Here is a 21899-nt window from a genome sequence, read left to right as displayed (position 1 = left end):
TGGCTCCTCCTCTGGTTCCGTCAGACTGGGCCCATACTGATGGGTCTCCCTCTGGTTCCAGACAGACTGGGCCCATACTGATGGCTCCTCCTCCTCTGGTTCCAGACAGACTGGGCTCATACTGATGGGTCTCCCTCTGGTTCCGTCAGACTGGGCTCATACTGATGGGTCTCCCTCTGGTTCCAGACAGACTGGGTCCATACTGATGGGTCTCCCTCTGGTTCCAGACAGACTGGGCCCATACTGATGGGTCTCCCTCTGGTTCCAGACAGACTGGGTCCATACTGATGGGTCTCCCTCTGGTTCCAGACAGACTGGGTCCATACTGATGGGTCTCCCTCTGGTTCCGTCAGACTGGGCTCATACTGATGGGTCTCCCTCTGGTTCCAGACAGACTGGGTCCATACTGATGGGTCTCCCTCTGGTTCCAGACAGACTGGGCCCATACTGATGGGTCTCCCTCTGGTTCCAGACAGACTGGGTCCATACTGATGGGTCTCCCTCTGGTTCCAGACAGACTGGGTCCATACTGATGGGTCTCCCTCTGGTTCCAGACAGACTGGGCCCATACTGATGGCTCCTCCTCTGGTTCCGTCAGACTGGGATCATACTGATGGGTCTCCCTCTGGTTCCAGACAGACTGGGCCCATACTGATGGGTCTCCCTCTGGTTCCGTCAGACTGGGCTCATACTGATGGGTCTCCCTCTGGTTCCAGACAGACTGGGTCCATACTGATGGGTCTCCCTCTGGTTCCAGACATACTGGGCCCATACTGATGGGTCTCCCTCTGGTTCCAAACAGACTGGGCCCATACTGATGGGTCTCCCTCTGGTTCCAGAAAGACTGGGCCCATACTGATGGGTCTCCCTCTGGTTCCAGACAGACTGGGCCCATACTGATGGCTCCTCCTCTGGTTCCGTCAGACTGGGCTCATACTGATGGGTCTCCCTCTGGTTCCAGACAGACTGGGCCCATACTGATGGGTCTCCCTCTGGTTCCAGACAGACTGGGCTCATACTGATGGGTCTCCCTCTGGTTCCAGACAGACTGGGCCCATACTGATGGGTCTCCCTCTGGTTCCAGACAGACTGGGCCCATACTGATGGGTCTCCCTCTGGTTCCAGACAGACTGGGCCCATACTGATGGGTCTCCCTCTGGTTCCGTCAGACTGGGCTCATACTGATGGGTCTCCCTCTGGTTCCAGACAGACTGGGTCCATACTGATGGGTCTCCCTCTGGTTCCAGACAGACTGGGCCCATACTGATGGGTCTCCCTCTGGTTCCAGACAGACTGGGTCCATACTGATGGGTCTCCCTCTGGTTCCAGACAGACTGGGTCCATACTGATGGGTCTCCCTCTGGTTCCAGACAGACTGGGCCCATACTGATGGCTCCTCCTCTGGTTCCGTCAGACTGGGATCATACTGATGGGTCTCCCTCTGGTTCCAGACAGACTGGGCCCATACTGATGGGTCTCCCTCTGGTTCCAGACAGACTGGGCCCATACTGATGGGTCTCCCTCTGGTTCCAGACAGACTGGGTCCATACTGATGGGTCTCCCTCTGGTTCCAGACAGACTGGGCCCATACTGATGGGTCTCCCTCTGGTTCCAGAACAGACTGGGCCCATACTGATGGGTCTCCCTCTGGTTCCAGACAGACTGGGCCCATACTGATGGGTCTCCCTCTGGTTCCAGACAGACTGGGCCCATACTGATGGCTCCTCCTCTGGTTCCAGACAGACTGGGCTCATACTGATGGGTCTCCCTCTGGTTCCAGACAGACTGGGCCCATACTGATGGGTCTCCCTCTGGTTCCAGACAGACTGGGTCCATACTGATGGGTCTCCCTCTGGTTCCAGACAGACTGGGCCCATACTGATGGGTCTCCCTCTGGTTCCAGACAGACTGGGCCCATACTGATGGGTCTCCCTCTGGTTCCAGACAGACTGGGCCCATACTGATGGGTCTCCCTCTGGTTCCAGACAGACTGGGTCCATACTGATGGGTCTCCCTCTGGTTCCAGACAGACTGGGTCCATACTGATGGGTCTCCCTCTGGTTCCAGACAGACTGGGTCCATACTGATGGGTCTCCCTCTGGTTCCAGACAGACTGGGTCCATACTGATGGGTCTCCCTCTGGTTCCAGACAGACTGGGTCCATACTGATGGGTCTCCCTCTGGTTCCAGACAGACTGGGCCCATACTGATGGCTCCTCCTCTGGTTCCAGTCAGACTGGGCCATACTGATGGGTCTCCCTCTGGTTCCAGACAGACTGGGCCCATACTGATGGGTCTCCCTCTGGTTCCAGACAGACTGGGCCCATACTGATGGGTCTCCCTCTGGTTCCAGACAGACTGGGCCCATACTGATGGGTCCTCCTCTGGTTCCAGTCAGACTGGGTCCATACTGATGGGTCTCCCTCTGGTTCCAGACAGACTGGGTCCATACTGATGGGTCTCCCTCTGGTTCCAGACAGACTGGGTCCATACTGATGGGTCTCCCTCTGGTTCCAGACAGACTGGGTCCATACTGATGGGTCTCCCTCTGGTTCCAGACAGACTGGGTCCATACTGATGGGTCTCCCTCTGGTTCCAGACAGACTGGGCCCATACTGATGGGTCTCCCTCTGGTTCCAGACAGACTGGGCCCATACTGATGGGTCTCCCTCTGGTTCCAGACAGACTGGGTCCATACTGATGGGTCTCCCTCTGGTTCCAGACAGACTGGGTCCATACTGATGGGTCTCCCTCTGGTTCCAGACAGACTGGGTCCATACTGATGGGTCTCCCTCTGGTTCCAGACAGACTGGGCCCATACTGATGGGTCTCCCTCTGGTTCCAGACAGACTGGGTCCATACTGATGGGTCTCCCTCTGGTTCCAGACAGACTGGGTCCATACTGATGGGTCTCCCTCTGGTTCCAGACAGACTGGGCCCATACTGATGGGTCTCCCTCTGGTTCCAGACAGACTGGGCCCATACTGATGGGTCTCCCTCTGGTTCCAGACAGACTGGGTCCATACTGATGGGTCTCCCTCTGGTTCCAGACAGACTGGGTCCATACTGATGGGTCTCCTCTGGTTCCAGACAGACTGGGTCCATACTGATGGGTCTCCCTCTGGTTCCAGACAGACTGGGTCCATACTGATGGGTCTCCCTCTGGTTCCAGACAGACTGGGTCCATACTGATGGGTCTCCCTCTGGTTCCAGACAGACTGGGTCCATACTGATGGGTCTCCCTCTGGTTCCAGACAGACTGGGCCCATACTGATGGGTCTCCCTCTGGTTCCAGACAGACTGGGCCCATACTGATGGGTCTCCCTCTGGTTCCAGACAGACTGGGTCCATACTGATGGGTCTCCCTCTGGTTCCAGACAGACTGGGTCCATACTGATGGGTCTCCCTCTGGTTCCAGACAGACTGGGTCCATACTGATGGGTCTCCCTCTGGTTCCAGACAGACTGGGTCCATACTGATGGGTCTCCTCTCTGGTTCCAGACAGACTGGGTCCATACTGATGGGTCTCCCTCTGGTTCCAGACAGACTGGGTCCATACTGATGGGTCTCCCTCTGGTTCCAGACAGACTGGGTCCATACTGATGGGTCTCCCTCTGGTTCCAGACAGACTGGGTCCATACTGATGGGTCTCCCTCTGGTTCCAGACAGACTGGGCCCATACTGATGGGTCTCCCTCTGGTTCCAGACAGACTGGGTCCATACTGATGGGTCTCCCTCTGGTTCCAGACAGACTGGGTCCATACTGATGGGTCTCCCTCTGGTTCCAGACAGACTGGGCCCATACTGATGGGTCCTCCTCTGAGAAGCAGTGTCTCCTTGATCTTGGGTTAATTCTCCAGCAGTGTTAACAGAGTGACTGGGCTCTACTACCCCCTCTGATCTCCACAGGTTTATCAAGTTCCTAAAAGAGGCCTTGGAGTTGATCACCAAGCGTCGGGTGTGTTCAGGGTTCTCCAGCAGGAATGTGTGACGGACACCTATGGTGTTATCCAGGCTGACCTCTAACCTCTGACTGGACCACAGACAGGGGGCGGGACCTGGGAGAGGCAGGCTGGGGCAGAGAGCCAATCACTAGGGAGAAGAGCACGAAGACTTCCTGCCTGAAGAAAATCTAAGAGAGAGGACAGAGAAGATGGAGATAGGTTAGGACAGTGGACAGGTGTGGGTTTAGATGTATCTATAGGGGTTAGTGGTAGGGTACTAGGGTTAGTGGTAGGGTACTAGGGTTAGTGGTAGGGTACTAGGGTTAGTGGTAGGGTACTAGGGTTAGTGGTAGGGTACTAGGGCTATAGGGGCAAATGGTAGGGTACTAGGGTTAGCGGTAGGGTACTAGGGTTAGTGGTAGGGTACTAGGGTTAGTGGTAGGGTACTAGGGTTAGCGGTAGGGTACTAGGGTTAGCGGTAGGGTACTAGGGTTAGCGGTAGGGTACTAGGGTTAGCGGTAGGGTACTAGGGTTAGCAAGGGTACTAGGGTTAGGGTAGGGTACTAGGGTTAGCGGTAGGGTACTAGGGTTAGCGGTAGGGTACTAGGATTAGTGGTAGGGTACTAGGATTAGTGGTAGGGTACTAGGGTTAGCGGTAGGGTACTAGGGTTAGTGGTAGGGTACTAGGGTTAGCGGTAGGGTACTAGGGCTATAGGGGCTAGTGGTAGGGTACTAGGGTTAGCGGTAGGGTACTAGGGCTATAGGGGCTAGTGGTAGGGTACTAGGGTTAGTGGTAGGGTACTAGGGTTATAGAGGCTAGTGGTAGGGCACTAGGGTTAGTGGTAGGGTATGAGGGTTATAGGGGTTAGTGGTAGGGTACTATGGCTATATGGGCTAGTGGTAGGGTACTAGGGTTAGTGGTAGGGTACTAGGGTTATAGGGGTCTGTGGTAGGGTACTAGGGTTATAGGGGTTAGCGGTAGGGTACTAGGGCTATAGGGGTCTGTGGTAAGGTACTAGGGTTATAGGGGTCTGTGGTAGGGTACTAGGGTTAGCGGTAGGGTACTAGGGCTATAGGGGTTAGTGGTAGGGAACTAGGGTTATAGGGGTTAGTGGTAGGGAACTAGGGCTATAGGGGTTAGTGGTAGGGTACTAGGGTTAGCGGTAGGGTACTAGGGCTAGCGGTAGGGTACTAGGGTTAGTGGTAGGGTACTAGGGTTAGCGGTAGGGTACTAGGGTTAGCGGTAGGGTACTAGGGTTAGCGGTAGGGTACTAGGGTTAGCGGTAGGGTACTAGGGTTAGCGGTAGGGTACTAGGGTTAGCGGTAGGGTACTAGGGTTAGCGGTAGGGTACTAGGGTTAGCGGTAGGGTACTAGGGTTAGCGGTAGGGTACTAGGATTAGTGGTAGGGTACTAGGATTAGTGGTAGGGTACTAGGGTTAGCGGTAGGGTACTAGGGTTAGTGGTAGGGTACTAGGGTTAGCGGTAGGGTACTAGGGCTATAGGGGCTAGTGGTAGGGTACTAGGGTTAGCGGTAGGGTACTAGGGCTATAGGGGCTAGTGGTAGGGTACTAGGGTTAGTGGTAGGGTACTAGGGTTATAGAGGCTAGTGGTAGGGCACTAGGGTTATAGGGGTTAGCGGTAGGGTACTAGGGCTATAGGGGTCTGTGGTAAGGTACTAGGGTTATAGGGGTCTGTGGTAGGGTACTAGGGTTAGCGGTAGGGTACTAGGGCTATAGGGGTTAGTGGTAGGGAACTAGGGTTATAGGGGTTAGTGGTAGGGAACTAGGGCTATAGGGGTTAGTGGTAGGGTACTAGGGTTAGCGGTAGGGTACTAGGGCTAGCGGTAGGGTACTAGGGTTAGTGGTAGGGTACTAGGGTTAGCGGTAGGGTACTAGGGTTAGCGGTAGGGTACTAGGGTTAGCGGTAGGGTACTAGGGTTAGCGGTAGGGTACTAGGGTTAGCGGTAGGGTACTAGGGTTAGCGGTAGGGTACTAGGGTTAGCGGTAGGGTACTAGGGTTAGCGGTAGGGTACTAGGGTTAGTGGTAGGGTACTAGGGTTAGTGGTAGGGTACTAGGATTAGTGGTAGGGTACTAGGGTTAGCGGTAGGGTACTAGGGTTAGTGGTAGGGTACTAGGGTTAGCGGTAGGGTAGTAGGGCTATAGGGGCTAGTGGTAGGGTACTAGGGTACTAGGGTTAGCAGTAGGGTACTAGGGCTATAGGGGCTAGTGGTAGGGTACTAGGGTTAGTGGTAGGGTACTAAGGTTAGTGGTAGGGTACTAGGGTTAGTGGTAGGGTACTAGGGTTAGTGGTAGGGTACTAGGGGTATAGGGGCTAGTGGCAGATTACTAGGGGTATAGGGGTTAGAGGTAAGGGTACTAGGGTTAGTGGTAGGGTACTAGGGTTATAGGGGTCTGTGGTAGGGTACTAGGGTTATAGGGGTTAGTGGTAGGGAACTAGGGCTATAGGGGTTAGTGGTAGGGTACTAGGGCTAGAGGGGTCTGTGGTAAGGTACTAGGGTTATAGGGGCTGGTAGTCACACCTCTGCAGTCTGTTAACCAGCTGTGTGACCAGGGAGTCAGAGATCCCAGGGTAGGCCTCCTCAGCTAGGAGAATAGCTTCTCTCAGTTCATCTAGAGCCATGGGGTTCCCATTCACTGCCTCCTGACGCTGCTTCAACTGGAGGACAGAGAGACGGGAACGACAGGGTTAGGAGGGAGGACAGAGAGAAGGGAACACAACAGGGTTAGGAGGGAGGACAGAGAGAAGGGAACAACAGGGTTAGGAGGGAGGACAGAGAGACGGGAACAACAGGGTTAGGAGGGAGGACAGAGAGAAGGGAACACAACAGGGTTAGGAGGGAGGACAGAGAGAAGGGAACAGCAAGGTTAGGAGGGAGGACAGAGAGAAGGGAACAACAGGGTTAGGAGGGAGGACAGAGAGAAGGGAACACAACAGGGTTAGGAGGGAGGACAGAGAGAAGGAAACAGCAGGGTTAGGAGGGAGGACAGAGAGAAGGGAACAACAGGGTTAGGAGGGAGGACAGAGAGAAGGGAACAACAGGGTTAGGAGGGAGGAGAGAGAGACGGGAACAACAGGGTTAGGAGGGAGGACAGAGAGAAGGGAACACAACAGGGTTAGGAGGGAGGACAGAGGTTAGGAGGGAGGACAGAGAGAAGGGAACAACAGGGTTAGGAGGGAGGACAGAGAGAAGGGAACACAACAGGGTTAGGAGGGAGGACAGAGAGAAGGGAACAGCAGGGTTAGGAGGGAGGACAGAGAGAAGGGAACAACAGGGTTAGGAGGGAGGACAGAGAGAAGGGAACAACAGGGTTAGGAGGGAAGACAGAGAGAAGGGAACACAACAGGGTTAGGAGGGAGGACAGAGAGAAGGGAACAGCAGGGTTAGGAGGGAGGACAGAGAGAAGGGAACAACAGGGTTAGTAGGGAGGACAGAGAGAAGGGAACACAACAGGGTTAGGAGGGAGGACAGAGAGAAGGGAACAACAGGGTTAGGAGGGAGGACAGAGAGAAGGGAACAACAGGGTTAGGGGGTTGGTTGGTCTGTCTGACCATGGCCGGGGGTTGGGTTGGTCTGTCTGACCATGGCCGAGGGTTGGGTTGGTTTGTCTGTCTCATGGCCGGGGGTTGGGTTGGTCTGTCTGACCATGGCCGAGGGTTGGGTTGGTCTGTCTGACCATGGCCGAGGGTTGGGTTGGTCTGTCTGACCATGGCCGAGGGTTGGGTTGGTCTGTCTGTCTCATGGCCGGGAGTTGGTCTGTCTGACCATGGCCGAGGGTTGGGTTGGTCTGTCTCATGGCCGAGGGTTGGGTTGGTCTGTCTGACCATGGCCCAGGGTTGGGTTGGTCTGTCTCATGGCCGAGGGTTGGGTTGGTCTGTCTAATGGCCGGGGGTTGGGTTGGTCTGTCTCATGGCCAAGGGTTGGGTTGGTCTGTCTAATGGCCGGGGGTTGGGTTGGTCTGTCTCATGGCCGAGGGTTGGGTTGGTCTGTCTCATGGCCGAGGGTTGGGTTGGTCTGTCTGACCATGGCCGGGGGTTGGGTTGGTCTGTCTGACACTGGCCGAGGGTTGGGTTGGTCTGTCTGACACTGGCCGAGGGTTGGGTTGGTCTGTCTGACCATGGCCGAGGGTTGGGTTGGTCTGTCTGACCATGGCCGAGGGTTGGGTTGGTCTGCCTCATGGCCGGGGTTGGGTTGGTCTGTCTGACCATGGCCGGGGGTTGGGTTGGTCTGTCTCATGGCCGGGGGTTGGGTTGGTCTGTCTGACACTGGCCGAGGGTTGGGTTGGTCTGTCTGACCATGGCCGAGGGTTGGGTTGGTCTGCCTCATGGCCGGGGTTGGGTTGGTCTGTCTGACCATGGCCGGGGGTTGGGTTGGTCTGTCTCATGGCCGGGGGTTGGGTTGGTCTGTCTGACCATGGCCGGGGGTTGGGTTGGTCTGTCTCATGGCCGAGGGTTGGGTTGGTCTGCCTCATGGCCGGGGTTGGGTTGGTCTGTCTGACCATGGCCGGGGGTTGGGTTGGTCTGTCTCATGTCCGGGGTTGGGTTGGTCTGTCTCATGGCCGAGGGTTGGGTTGGTCTGTCTCATGGCCGGGGTTGGGTTGGTCTGTCTGACCATGGCCGGGGGTTGGGTTGGTCTGTCTCATGGCCGGGGGTTGGGTTGGTCTGTCTGACCATGGCCGGGAGTTGGTCTGTCTGACCATGGCCGAGGGTTGGGTTGGTCTGTCTGTCTCATGGCCGGGAGTTGGTCTGTCTGACCATGGCCGGGGGTTGGTCTGTCTGACCATGGCCGAGGGTTGGGTTGGTCTGTCTCATGGCCGAGGGTTGGGTTGGTCTGTCTCATGGCCGGGGGTTGGGTTGGTCTGTCTGACCATGGCCGAGGGTTGGGTTGGTCTGTCTGACCATGGCCGGGGGTTGGGTTGGTCTGTCTGACCATGGCCCAGGGTTGGGTTGGTCTGTCTCATGGCCGAGGGTTGGGTTGGTCTGTCTGTCCATGGCCGGGGGTTGGGTTGGTCTGTCTGACCACGGCCGGGGGTTGGGTTGGTCTGTCTGTCTCATGGCCGAGGGTTGGGTTGGTCTGTCTCATGGCCGGGGGTTGGGTTGGTCTGTCTGACCATGGCCGGGGGTTGGGTTGGTCTGTCTGACCACGGCCGGGGGTTGGGTTGGTCTGTCTCATGGCCGAGGGTTGAGTTGGTCTGTCTGACCATGGCCGAGGGTTGGGTTGGTCTGTCTGACCATGGCCGGGGGTTGGGTTGGTCTGTCTCATGGCCGAGGGTTGGGTTGGTCTGTCTGACCACGGCCGGGGGTTGGGTTGGTCTGTCTCATGGCCGAGGGTTGGGTTGGTTTGGTTTGTCTGTCTCATGGCCGAGGGTTGGGTTGGTCTGTCTGACCATGGACGAGGGTTGGGTTGGTCTGTCTGACCATGGCCGGGGGTTGGGTTGGTCTGTCTGACCATGGCCGAGGGTTGGGTTGGTCTGTCTTATGGCCGGGGGTTGGGTTGGTCTGTCTGACCATGGCCGGGGGTTGGGTTGGTCTGTCTGACCATGGCCGGGGGTTGGGTTGGTCTGTCTGACCATGGCCAGGGGTTGGTCTGTCTGACCATGGCCGGGCGTTGGGTTGGTCTGTCTCATGGCCGGGGTTGGGTTGGTCTGTCTCATGGCCGGGGGTTGGGTTGGTCTGTCTGACCATGGCCGAGGGTTGGGTTGGTCTGTCTGTCTCATGGCCGGGAGTTGGTCTGTCTGACCATGGCCGGGGGTTGGTCTGTCTGACCATGGCCGAGGGTTGGGTTGGTCTGTCTCATGGCCGAGGGTTGGGTTGGTCTGTCTCATGGCCGGGGGTTGGGTTGGTCTGTCTGACCATGGCCGAGGGTTGGGTTGGTCTGTCTGACCATGGCCGGGGGTTGGGTTGGTCTGTCTGACCATGGCCGAGGGTTGGGTTGGTCTGTCTGACCATGGCCCAGGGTTGGGTTGGTCTGTCTCATGGCCGAGGGTTGGGTTGGTCTGTCTGTCTCATGGCCGAGGGTTGGGTTGGTCTGTCTGACCATGGCCGGGGGTTGGGTTGGTCTGTCTCATGGCCGGGGGTTGGGTTGGTCTGTCTCATGGCCGAGGGTTGGGTTGGTCTGTCTGACCATGGCCGGGGGTTGGGTTGATCTGTCTCATGGCCGAGGGTTGGGTTGGTTTGGTTTGTCTGTCTCATGGCCGAGGGTTGGGTTGGTTTGTCTGACCATGGCCGAGGGTTGGGTTGGTCTGTCTTATGGCCGGGGGTTGGGTTGGTCTGTCTGACCATGGCCGAGGGTTGGGTTGGTCTGTCTGTCTCATGGCCGGGGGTTGGGTTGGTCTGTCTCATGGCCAGGGGTTGGTCTGTCTGACCATGGCCGGGGGTTGGTTTGGTCTGTCTGACCATGGCCGGGGGTTGGTTTGGTCTGTCTGACAATGGCAGGGGGTTGGGTTGGTCTGTCTGACCATGGCCGGGGGTTGGGTTGGTCTGTCTCATAGCCGGGGGTTGGGTTGGTCTGTCTGACCATGGCAGGGGGTTGGGTTGGTCTGTCTCATGGCCGGGGGTTGGGTTGGTCTGTCTCATGGCCAGGGGTTGGTCTGTCTGACCATGGCCGGGGGTTGGGTTGGTCTGTCTCATGGCCGAGGGTTGGGTTGGTCTGTCTCATGGCCAGGGGTTGGTCTGTCTGACCATGGCCGGGGGTTGGTTTGGTCTGTCTGACCATGGCCGGGGGTTGGGTTGGTCTGTCTGACCATGGCCGAGGGTTGGTTTGGTCTGTCTGTCTCATGGCCGAGGGTTGGGTTGGTCTGTCTCATGGCCGGGGGTTGGGTTGGTGTGTCTCATGGCCGAGGGTTGGGTTGGTCTGTCTCATGGCCGGGAGTTGGGTTGGTCTGTCTGACCATGGCCGAGGGTTGGGTTCGTCTGTCTCATGGCCGAGGGTTGGGTTGGTCTGTCTCATGGCCGGGGGTTGGGTTGGTCTGTCTCATGGCCGGGGGTTGGGTTGGTCTGTCTGACCATGGCCGAGGGTTGGGTTGGTCTGTCTGACCATGGCCGAGGGTTGGGTTGGTCTGTCTGACCATGGCCGAGGGTTGGGTTCGTCTGTCTCATGGCCGAAGGTTGGGTTGGTCTGTCTGACCATGGCCGAGGGTTGGGTTCGTCTGTCTCATGGCCGAGGGTTGGGTTGGTCTGTCTGACCATGGCCGAGGGTTGGGTTCGTCTGTCTCATGGCCGAGGGTTGGGTTGGTCTGTCTCATGGCCGGGGGTTGGGTTGGTCTGTCTCATGGCCGGGGGTTGGGTTGGTCTGTTTGACCATGGCCGAGGGTTGGGTTGGTCTGTCTGACCATGGCCGAGGGTTGGGTTGGTCTGTCTCATGGCCGGGGGTTGGGTTGGTCTGTCTGCGCTATGACAGGGGGGAGCTTCTTACTTCGGCCAGAGAAGGAGAGATGATGGTGGAAAACAGCCTCCCTGAAATGTCTCCACTCTCCACTTCCTGTCCCTCTCCCCCGTTCTGCAGTTTCTTAGGATCCTTCTCTCTGATGGTGAAGATCCAGTCATCACTCCCAAAGTTGTTCCCGCCTGACGCCTGCCCATCCTGCTCCCTGATTGGACAAGATAGACCAGAGTCAGGACTCTAATTGGCTCAGCACGACAGTATGACTCAATAGCCTTGGTTAAAGTAGTGCACTGCAAAGGGAAGAGGGTTCCATTTAGTATGCAAACTAGGTCTGATCCTGACTTACGAGTCAGACTCGTCTGAGCTGGACTCTGCCTGCTGTCTGGTCTGATCCTGACTTACGAGTCAGACTCGTCTGAGCTGGACTCTTGCCTGCTGTCTGGTCTGCCTAGGTCTGATCCTGACTTACGAGTCAGACTCGTCTGAGCTGGACTCTGCCTGCTGTCTGGTCTGATCCTGACTTACGAGTCAGACTCGTCTGAGCTGGACTCTGCCTGCTGTCTGGTCTGATCCTGACTTACGAGTCAGACTCGTCTGAGCTGGACTCTGCCTGCTGTCTGGTCTGCCTAGGTCTGATCCTGACTTACGAGTCAGACTCGTCTGAGCTGGACTCTGCCTGGTCTGCCTAGGTCTGATCCTGACTTACGAGTCAGACTCGTCTGAGCTGGACTCTGCCTGCTGCCTGGTCTGCTCAGCCTTCCACCTCCTGTATCTATCCACCAGCTCTGTCAGGTACGACGTCTTCTTGGCGTGACGCACAATCAGCTTGTGTTTCAACAGCTCTTTGGCAGTGGGCCTCTGCAGAGAGAGAGAGGGGGAAAGGGAAGGAGGAAAGTGGAAGGCATGAGAAGGAAGTTTAAGCAAGGTGAGGAGTGGAGAGACAGGACTGGATACAGAGAGGGTAAAACTACGCAGGCACAGATGCACAAATTACCTCCAAATGCTCTCTGATATTGCCAGGCCAGCGAATGGAAGTAAAACCAGTTGAAACCAGTTGAAACCAGTTAGGTTTGGGGTTTAAACATGTTTTCCTAACAGAGCACTTCAAAGGGAAGTAAAACCAGTTGAAACCAGTTAGGTTTGGGGTTTAAACGTGTTTTCCTAACAGAGCACTTCAAAGGGAAGTAAAACCAGTTGAAACCAGTTGAAACCAGTTAGGTTTGGGGTTTAAACATGTTTTCCTAACAGAGCACTTCAAAGGGAAGTAAAACCAGTTGAAACCAGTTGAAACCAGTTAGGTTTGGGGTTTAAACGTGTTTTCTTAACAGAGCACTTCAAAGGGAAGTAAAACCAGTTGAAACCAGTTAGGTTTGGGGTTTAAACGTGTTTTCTTAACAGAGCACTTCAAAGGGAAGTAAAACCAGTTGAAACCAGTTAGGTTTGGGGTTTAAACATTTTTAACAGAGCACTTCAAAGGGAAGTAAAACCAGTCTAACCAGTTGAAACCAGTTACTGTTTAAAGTGTTTTCTTAACAGAGACCAGAAGTCCAGTTGAAACCAGTTAGGTTTGGGGTTTAAACGTGTTTTCTTAACAGAGCACTTCAAAGGGAAGTAAAACCAGTTGAAACCAGTTAGGTTTGGGGTTTAAACGTGTTTTCCTAACAGAGCACTTCAAAGGGAAGTAAAACCAGTTGAAACCAGTTAGGTTTGGGGTTTAAACGTGTTTCCTAACAGAGCACTTCAAAGGGAAGTAAAACCAGTTGAAACCAGTTAGGTTTGGGGTTTAAACGTGTTTTCCTAACAGAGCACTTCAAAGGGAAGTAAAACCAGTTGAAACCAGTTAGGTTTGGGGTTTAAACGTGTTTCCTAACAGAGCACTTCAAAGGGAAGTAAAACCAGTTGAAACCAGTTGAAACCAGTTAGGTTTGGGGTTTAAACGTGTTTTCCTAACAGAGCACTTCAAAGGGAAGTAAAACCAGTCGAAACCAGTTGAAACCAGTTAGGTTTGAAAACCCTAACAGAGCACTTCAAAGGGAAGTAAAACCAGTTGAAACCAGTTAGGTTTGGGGTTTAAACATGTTTCCTAACAGAGCACTTCAAAGGGAAGTAAAACCAGTTGAAACCAGTTAGGTTTGGGGTTTGAAAGTGAACACTTCAGAAGCCTAACTCTAAAGGGACACTTACGAAGCTTGGCTCCTTGTTTAGGCAGGCCTCCACAAACTCCTTGAGGGGCTTGCTGTAGTTCCCCTCCAGGGTAGGAGGGGTGTTCTTTGGGATAAGGAACAGCACTTTCATCGGGTGTAGCTCAGAGTGTGGGGTTCTCCTTTAGCCAGCTCTATAGACATGTTATACCCAGAGACCAGATGTCTGCCTGCAACACAGAGGGGACAGGGAGATGTTTTCACCTTCGGACCATCCAAAATGACACCCTACTGTTTATAGAATAGTCATTACTTTTGACCAGAGTCCTATGGGCTAGTGGACTATATAGGGAATAGGTTGCCGATTCAGATGTAGACCTTGTGTGGCATTTGGGATAACGTCTTTGTTGTCATTATAAACAGAACTTCCTGTATGACCCCTAAGTCATAGGCTGACTAACCTCTGACCTCTCACCATAGAGTCGTAGGCTGACTGTAACCTCCGACCTCTCACCATAGAGTCGTAGGCTGACTGTAACCCCCGACCTCTCACCATAGAGTCGTTGTCTGACTAATATATGACCCCTCACCATAGAGTCGTAGGCTGACTAATCTCTGACCTCTCACCATAGAGTCGTAGGCTGACTGTAACCTCTGACCTCTCACCATAGAGTCGTTGGCTGACTAATATATGACCCCTCACCATAGAGTCGTAGGCTGACTAACCTCTGACCTCTCACCATAGAGTCGTAGGCTGACTAATCTCTGACCTTTCACCATAGAGTCGTAGGCTGACTAATCTCTGACCCCTCACCATAGAGTCGTAGCCTGACTAACCTCTGACCCTCACCATAGAGTCGTAGGCCTGACTAACCTCTGACCCACCATAGAGTCGTAGCCTGACTAACCTCTGACCTCTCACCATAGAGTCGTAGGCTGACTCAACCTCTGACCTCTCACCAGGGTCGTAGGCTGACTGGAACTCAACCCCACCATGGAACCAGTCGTAGGCTGACTAACCTGACTCACCAGAGATCGAGGCTGACTAACCTCTGACCTCTCACCATAGAGTCATAGGCTGACTGTAACCTTCGACCTCTCACCTTACAGTCATAGGCTGACTGCAAACCTCTGGAGCCATCCAGAAGGGCGTGCCAACGAAGGTGCTGCAAACCCAGCTGGAACCAGGTTGTTAGCTGTCCCGCCACTCAAACCAGAAGTTTGGATCTGGACCAGCACTTCACCCAGAATGGAACCCACGCTCCGACAGCAGGAGAATGGAACAGCTGAGGGAGAGATGAGAGCAGTTTCAAACCCAGAATGGAACCAGGGGTAGGACCGACCAGGACTCAAACCCAGAATGGAACCAGGGGTAGGACCGACCAGGACTCAAACCCAGAATGGAACCAGGGGGACAACTCAGGACTCGAAAACCAGGACTCAAACCCAGAATGGAACCAGGGATGTCTCTGTACCTTCTCAAACCCAGAATGGAACAGTACTGTTGATGTCTCTGACCAGGACTCAAACCCAGTCAGGACTTCTACCCAGACTGGAACCAGGGGTAGTCTCTGTACCTTCTCAAACCCAGAATGGAACCAGGGGTACTGTTGATGTCTCCCAGAATGGAACCTTCTACATTAACCCTCAAACAGAATGGAACTGTTGATGTCTCTGTGACTCAAACCCATTGGAACCCTCTAATCTGTTGACTCACTGTTCCTCTCATAACCCTGAAAACCCACATTAACCCTGTCAGAGGATGTCTCTGTCACTTAGTTGTTGATGTCTCTGTTAATGTCACTCATTCTAATCATTAACCCTGTCAGTACTGTTGATGTCTCTGTACCTTCTACATTAACCCTGTCAGTACTGTTGATGTCCCTGTACCTTCTACATTAACCCTGTCAGTACTGTTGATGTCTCTGTACCTTCTACATTAACCCTGTCAGTACTGTTGATGTCTCTGTGCCTTCTACATTAACCCTGTCAGTACTGTTGATGTCTCTGTACCTTCTACATTAACCCTGTCAGTACTGTTGATGTCTCTGTACCTTCTACATTAACCCTGTCAGTACTGTTGATGTCTCTGTACCTTCTACATTAACCCTGTCAGTACTGTTGATGTTTCTGTACCTTCTACATTAACCCTGTCAGTACTGTTGATGTCTCTGTACCTTCTACATGAACCCTGTCAGTACTGTTGATGTCTCTGTACCTTCTACATTAACCCTGTCAGTACTGTTGATGTCTCTGTACCTTCTACATTAACCCTGTCAGTACTGTTGATGTCCCTGTACCTTCTACATTAACCCTGTCAGTACTGTTGATATCTCTGTACCTTCTACATTAACCCTGTCAGTACTGTTGATGTCTCTGTGCCTTCTACATTAACCCTGTCAGTACTGTTGATGTCTCTGTACCTTCTACATTAACCCTGTCAGTACTGTTGATGTCTCTGTACCTTCTACATTAACCCTGTCAGTACTGTTGATGTCTCTGTACCTTCTACATTAACCCTGTCAGTACTGTTGATGTCTCTGTACCTTCTACATTAACCCTGTCAGTACTGTTGATGTCTCTGTACCTTCTACATTAACCCTGGCAGTACTGTTGATGTTTCTGTACCTTCTACATTAACCCTGGCAGTACTGTTGATGTCTCTGTACCTTCTACATTAACCCTGTCAGTACTGTTGATATCTCTGTACCTGCTAGCTAGGTTAGCCCCTACTGGTATCCATGCTAGCTAGGTTAGCCCCTACTGGTATCCATGCTAGGTTAGCCCCTACTGGTACCCATGCTAGCCCTGACTGGTATCCATGCTAGGTAATAATATAATATATGCCATTTAGCAGACGCTTTTATCCAAAGCGACTTACAGTCATGTGTGCATACATTCTACGTATGGGTGGTCCCGGGGATCGAACCCACTACCCTGGCGTTACAAGCGCCATGCTCTACCAACTGAGCTACAGAAGGACCATAGGTTAGCCCCTACTGGTACCCATGCTAGCTAGGTTAGCCCTGACTGGTATCCATGCTAGGTTAGCCCCTACTGGTATCCATGCTAGGTTAGCCCCTACTGGTATCCATGCTAGGTTAGCCCCTACTGGTATCCATGCTAGGTTAGCCCCTACTGGTATCCATGCTAGGTTAGCCCCTACTGGTATCCATGCTAGGTTAGCCCCTACTGGTATCCATGCTAGGTTAGCCCCTACTGGTATCCATGCTAGGTTAGCCCCTACTGGTATCCATGCTAGGTTAGCCCCTACTGGTATCCATGCTAGGTTAGCCCCTACTGGTATCCATGCTAGGTTAGCCCCTACTGGTACCATGCTAGGTTAGCCCCTACTGGTACCCATGCTAGCTAGTACCTTTGATGTCTCTGTGTATCTTCTTCTCTGAGTGGAGGTATTCCAGACCCTTCAGAATCTCTCTGAGGATGGTGGCGATCTGAGTCTCATCCAGCAACCCCGGCTCCAACTGGAAAAACCACACAACCGCTTCTGTTAGCTAGGACAACTCACACAATCACCCCTGTTAGCTAGGACAACTCACACAATCACCCCTGTTAGCTAGGACAACTCACACAACCGCCCTGTTAGCTAGCACAACTCACACAACCCCCCCTGTTAGCTAGCACAACTCACACAACCCCCTGTTAGCTAGCACAACTCACACAACCGCCCCTGTTAGCTAGGACAACTCACACAACCGCCCCTGTTAGCTAGCACAACTCACACAACCGCCCCCTGTTAGCTAGCACAACTCACACAACCGCCCCTGTTAGCTAGGACAACTCACACAACCGCCCTGTTAGCTAGCACAACTCACACAACTGCCCATGTTAGCTAGCACAACTCACACAACCGCCCCTGTTAGCTAGCACAATCACACAACCGCCCCTGTTAGCTAGCACAATCACACAACCGCCCCTGTTAGCTAGGACAACTCACACAACCGCCCCTGTTAGCTAGGACAACTCACACAACCTCCCCTGTTAGCTAGCACAACTCACACAACCGTTAGCTAACACAACGTCCACATATCGTCCGACTACTGGTAACATCACTCACCAGATCTAATGCCGAGCCTCCCCCAAGATACTCCATAATGATCCACAGCTTGGCCTCCTGAAGCAGACAAGAGAAGCCAGTTACAGAGGCCCTGTTCCTCCAAATCTGTAGCAATAAGATGCCCTGAGAAGCTCTGTCTGGTGGGAGTCAGGAGTCTTTTATCCTGGTTTCATTTGGGATTAAATAGAGAAGTGGGAAGTGAGATTAAAATGCTGTTAAATCCCTTCCTACTAACATGACGATGGTCCTAAATATCAGCCTGTGGGCCAGATGTCTGCAGGGGAGTAGCACTTTCCCTTCGGTTCTTCTATAACTGTTAAGTATCTAGGCCAGAAAAGAGGACACTTCGCTGAAGTATAGTATGTTTAGAGAACAACCTGGAAAAGGGGGGTTTATGGGACAGTGGTTCAGCAGGGGGTTTATGGGACAACAGGGGGTTTATGAGACAACAGGGGGTTTATGAGACAACAGGGGGTTTATGGGACAACAGGGGGTTTATGGGACAACAGGGGGTTTATGAGACAACAGGGGAGTTTAATGGGACAACAGGGGGTTTATGGGACAACAGGGGGTTTATGAGACAGTGGTTCAGCAGGGGTTTAGGGACAGGGGGTTTAATGGGACAACAGGGGGTTTATGGGACAACAGGGGGTTTATGGGACAACAGGGGGTTTATGGGACAGTGGTTCAGCAGGGGGTTTAATGGGACAACAGGGGGTTTATGGGACAACAGGGGGTTTATGGGACAACAGGGGGTTTATGGGACAACAGGGGGTTTATGGGACAGTGGTTAAGGGGGTTTAAGGGGGGGTTTAATGGGACAACAGGGGGTTTATGGGACAACAGGGGGTTTATGAGACAACAGGGGGGACAACAGGGGTTTAATGGGACAACAGGGGTTTAACAACAGGGACAACAGGGGGTTTATGGGACAACAGGGGGTTTATGGGACAGTGGTTCAGCAGGGGGTTTAATGGGACAACAGGGGGTTTATGGGACAACAGGGGGACAACAGGGGGTTATGAGACAGTGGTTCAGTGGGACAACAGGGGGTTTATGGGACAGTGTTTCATGGGACAACAGGGGGTTTATGGGACAGTGGTTCAGTGGGACAACGGGGGTTTATGGGACAGTGGTTCAGGGGGACAACAGGGGGTTTGTGGGACAGTGTTTCATGGGACAACAGGGGGTTTATGGGACAGTGGTTCAGTGGGACAACAGGGGGGTTTATGGGACAGTGGTTAGAGGTTCAGTGGGACAACAGGGGGTTTATGGGCCAGTGGTTCAGTGGGACAACAGGGGGTTTATGGGACAGTGGTTCAGTGGGACAGCAGAGGGGTTTATGGGACAGTGGTATAGAGGTACAGTGGGACAACAGGGGGTTTATGGGACAGTGGTTCAGTGGGACAACAGGGGGTTTATGGGACAGTGGTATAGAGGTTCAGTGGGACAACAGGGGGTTTATGGGACAGTGGTTCAGTGGGACAACAGGGGGTTTATGGGACAGTGGTTCAGTGGGACAACAGGGGGTTTATGGGACAGTGGTATAGAGTTTCAGTGGGACAACAGGGGGTTTATGGGACAGTGGTTCAGTGGGACAACAGGGGGTTTATGGGACAGTGGTATAGAGGTACAGTGGGACAACAGGGGGTTTATGGGACAACAGGGGGTTTATGGGACAGTGGTTCAGTGGGACAACAAGGGGGTTTATGAGATAGTGGTTCAGTGGGACAACAGGGGGTTTATGGGACAACAGGGGGTTTATGGGACAGTGGTTCAGTGGGACAAGAGGGGGTTTATGGGACAGTGGTTCAGTGGGACAACAGGGGGTTTATGGGACAGTGGTTAGAGGTACAGTGGGACAACAGGGGGTTTATGGGACAGTGGTATAGAGGTACAGTGGGACAACAGGGGGTTTATGGGACAGTGGTTCAGTGGGACAAGAGGGGGTTTATGGGACAGTGGTTCAGTGGGACAACAGTGGGGTTTATGGGACAGTGGTATAGAGGTACAGTGGGACAACAGGGGGTTTATGGGTCAGTGGTATAGAGGTACAGTGGGACAACAGGGGGTTTATGGGACAGTGGTTCAGTGGGACAACAGGGGGTTTATGGGACAGTGGTTCAGTAGGACAACAGGGGGTTTATGGGACAGTGGTTCAGTGGGACAACAGGGGGTTTATGGGACAGTGGTATAGAGGTTCAGTGGGACAACAGGGGGTTTATGGGACAGTGGTTCAGTGGGACAACAGGGGGGTTTATGGGACAGTGGTTCAATGGGACAACAGGGGGTTTATGGGACAGTGGTATAGAGGTTCAGTGGGACAACAGGGGGTTTATGGGACAGTGGTTCAGTGGGACAACAGGGGGTTTATGGGACAGTGGTTCAGTGGGACAACAGGGGGTTTATGGGACAGTGGTTCAGTGGGACAATAGGGGGTTTATGGGACAGTGGTTCAGTGGGACAACAGGGGGTTTATGGGACAGTGGTTCAGTGGGACAACAGGGGGTTTATGGGACAGTGGTTCAGTGGGACAACAGGGGGTTTATGGGACAGTGGTTCAGTGGGACAACAGGGGGTTTATGGGACAGTGGTTCAGTGGGACAACAGGGGGTTTATGGGACAGTGGTTCAGTGGGACAACAGGGGGTTTATGGGACAGTGGTTCAGTGGGACAACAGGGGAGTTTATGGGACAGTGGTTCAGTGGGACAACAGGGGGGTTTATGGGACAGTGGTATAGAGGTACAACAGGGGGTTTATGGGACAGTGGTATAGAGGTACAACAGGGGGTTTATGGGACAGTGGTACAGGGGACAACAGGGGGTTTATGGGACAGTGGTTCAGTGGGACAACGGGGGTTTATGGGACAGTGGTTCAGGGGGACAACAGGGGGTTTATGGGACAGTGGTTCATGGGACAACAGGGGGGTTTATGGGACAGTGGTTCAGTGGGACAACAGGGGGTTTATGGGACAGTGGTATAGAGGTTCAGTGGGACAACAGGGGGTTTATGGGACAGTGGTTCAGTGGGACAACAGGGGGTTTATGGGACAGTGGTATAGAGGTACAGTGGGACAACAGGGGGTTTATGGGACAGTGGTTCAGTGGGACAACAGGGGGTTTATGGGACAGTGGTATAGAGGTTCAGTGGGACAACAGGGGGTTTATGGGACAGTGGTTCAGTGGGACAACAGGGGGTTTATGGGACAGTGGTTCAGTGGGACAACAGGGGGTTTATGGGACAGTGGTATAGAGTTTCAGTGGGACAACAGGGGGTTTATGGGACAGTGGTTCAGTGGGACAACAGGGGGTTTATGGGACAGTGGTTCAGGTACAGTGGGACAACAGGGGGTTTATGGGACAGTGGTGGGACAGTGGTTCAGTGGGACAACAAGGGGGTTTATGAGATAGTGGTTCAGTGGGACAACAGGGGGTTTATGGGACAACAGGGGGTTTATGGGACAGTGGTTCAGTGGGACAAGAGGGGGTTTATGGGACAGTGGTTCAGTGGGACAACAGGGGGTTTATGGGACAGTGGTATAGACAACAGGGGGGTTTATGGGTCAGTGGTATAGAGGTACAGTGGGACAACAGGGGGTTTATGGGACAGTGGTTCAGTGGGACAAGAGGGGGTTTATGGGACAGTGGTTCAGTGGGACAACAGGGGGTTTATGGGACAGTGGTATAGAGGTACAGTGGGACAACAGGGGGTTTATGGGTCAGTGGTATAGAGGTTCAGTGGGACAACAGGGGGTTTATGGGACAGTGGTTCAGTGGGACAACAGGGGGTTTATGGGACAGTGGTTCAGTAGGGACAACAGGGGGTTTATGGGACAGTGGTTCAGTGGGACAACAGGGGGTTTATGGGACAGTGGTATAGAGGTTCAGTGGGACAACAGGGGGGTTTATGGGACAGTGGTTCAGTGGGACAACAGGGGGTTTATGGGACAGTGGTTCAATGGGACAACAGGGGGTTTATGGGACAGTGGTATAGAGGTTCAGTGGGACAACAGGGGGTTTATGGGACAGTGGTTCAGTGGGACAACAGGGGGGTTTATGGGACAGTGGTTCAGTGGGACAACAGGGGGGTTTATGGGACAGTGGTTCAGTGGGACAATAGGGGGTTTATGGGACAGTGGTTCAGTGGGACAACAGGGGGTTTATGGGACAGTGGAGGTTCAGTGGGACAACAGGGGGTTTATGGGACAGTGGTTCAGTGGGACAACAGGGGGTTTATGGGACAGTGGTTCAGTGGGACAACAGGGGGTTTATGGGACAGTGGTTCAGTGGGACAACAGGGGGTTTATGGGACAGTGGTTCAGTGGGACAACA

The 21899-nt window shown here is 53.6% G+C and overlaps 1 protein-coding gene across 1 annotated transcript in view; it reads right to left on the bottom strand.

Moving 5' to 3' along the window:
* Window positions 1–3668: 3668 nt before the first annotated feature.
* Window positions 3669–21899, bottom strand: part of LOC124019813 (serine/threonine-protein kinase 24-like) — a 35434-nt gene continuing 17203 nt past the window's right edge. The window contains exons 3-10 of the mRNA XM_046335248.1: window positions 17568–17624; window positions 16866–16974; window positions 14619–14775; window positions 13533–13671; window positions 12055–12206; window positions 11379–11553; window positions 6486–6622; window positions 3669–4132 (exon numbers count right to left, since the gene is read on the bottom strand). Of these exons, the coding sequence (XP_046191204.1) occupies window positions 4093–4132; window positions 6486–6622; window positions 11379–11553; window positions 12055–12206; window positions 13533–13671; window positions 14619–14775; window positions 16866–16974; window positions 17568–17624 (966 nt within the window). The 3' untranslated portion in view covers window positions 3669–4092. The remainder of the gene's footprint in view (window positions 4133–6485; window positions 6623–11378; window positions 11554–12054; window positions 12207–13532; window positions 13672–14618; window positions 14776–16865; window positions 16975–17567; window positions 17625–21899) is intronic.

Source organism: Oncorhynchus gorbuscha, unplaced genomic scaffold (genome assembly GCF_021184085.1).
Source record: "Oncorhynchus gorbuscha isolate QuinsamMale2020 ecotype Even-year unplaced genomic scaffold, OgorEven_v1.0 Un_scaffold_689, whole genome shotgun sequence".
NCBI lineage: Eukaryota > Metazoa > Chordata > Actinopteri > Salmoniformes > Salmonidae > Oncorhynchus > Oncorhynchus gorbuscha.
Note: the sequence above shows the minus strand (reverse complement) of the source record. Positions and strands in the feature narration are given on the sequence as shown.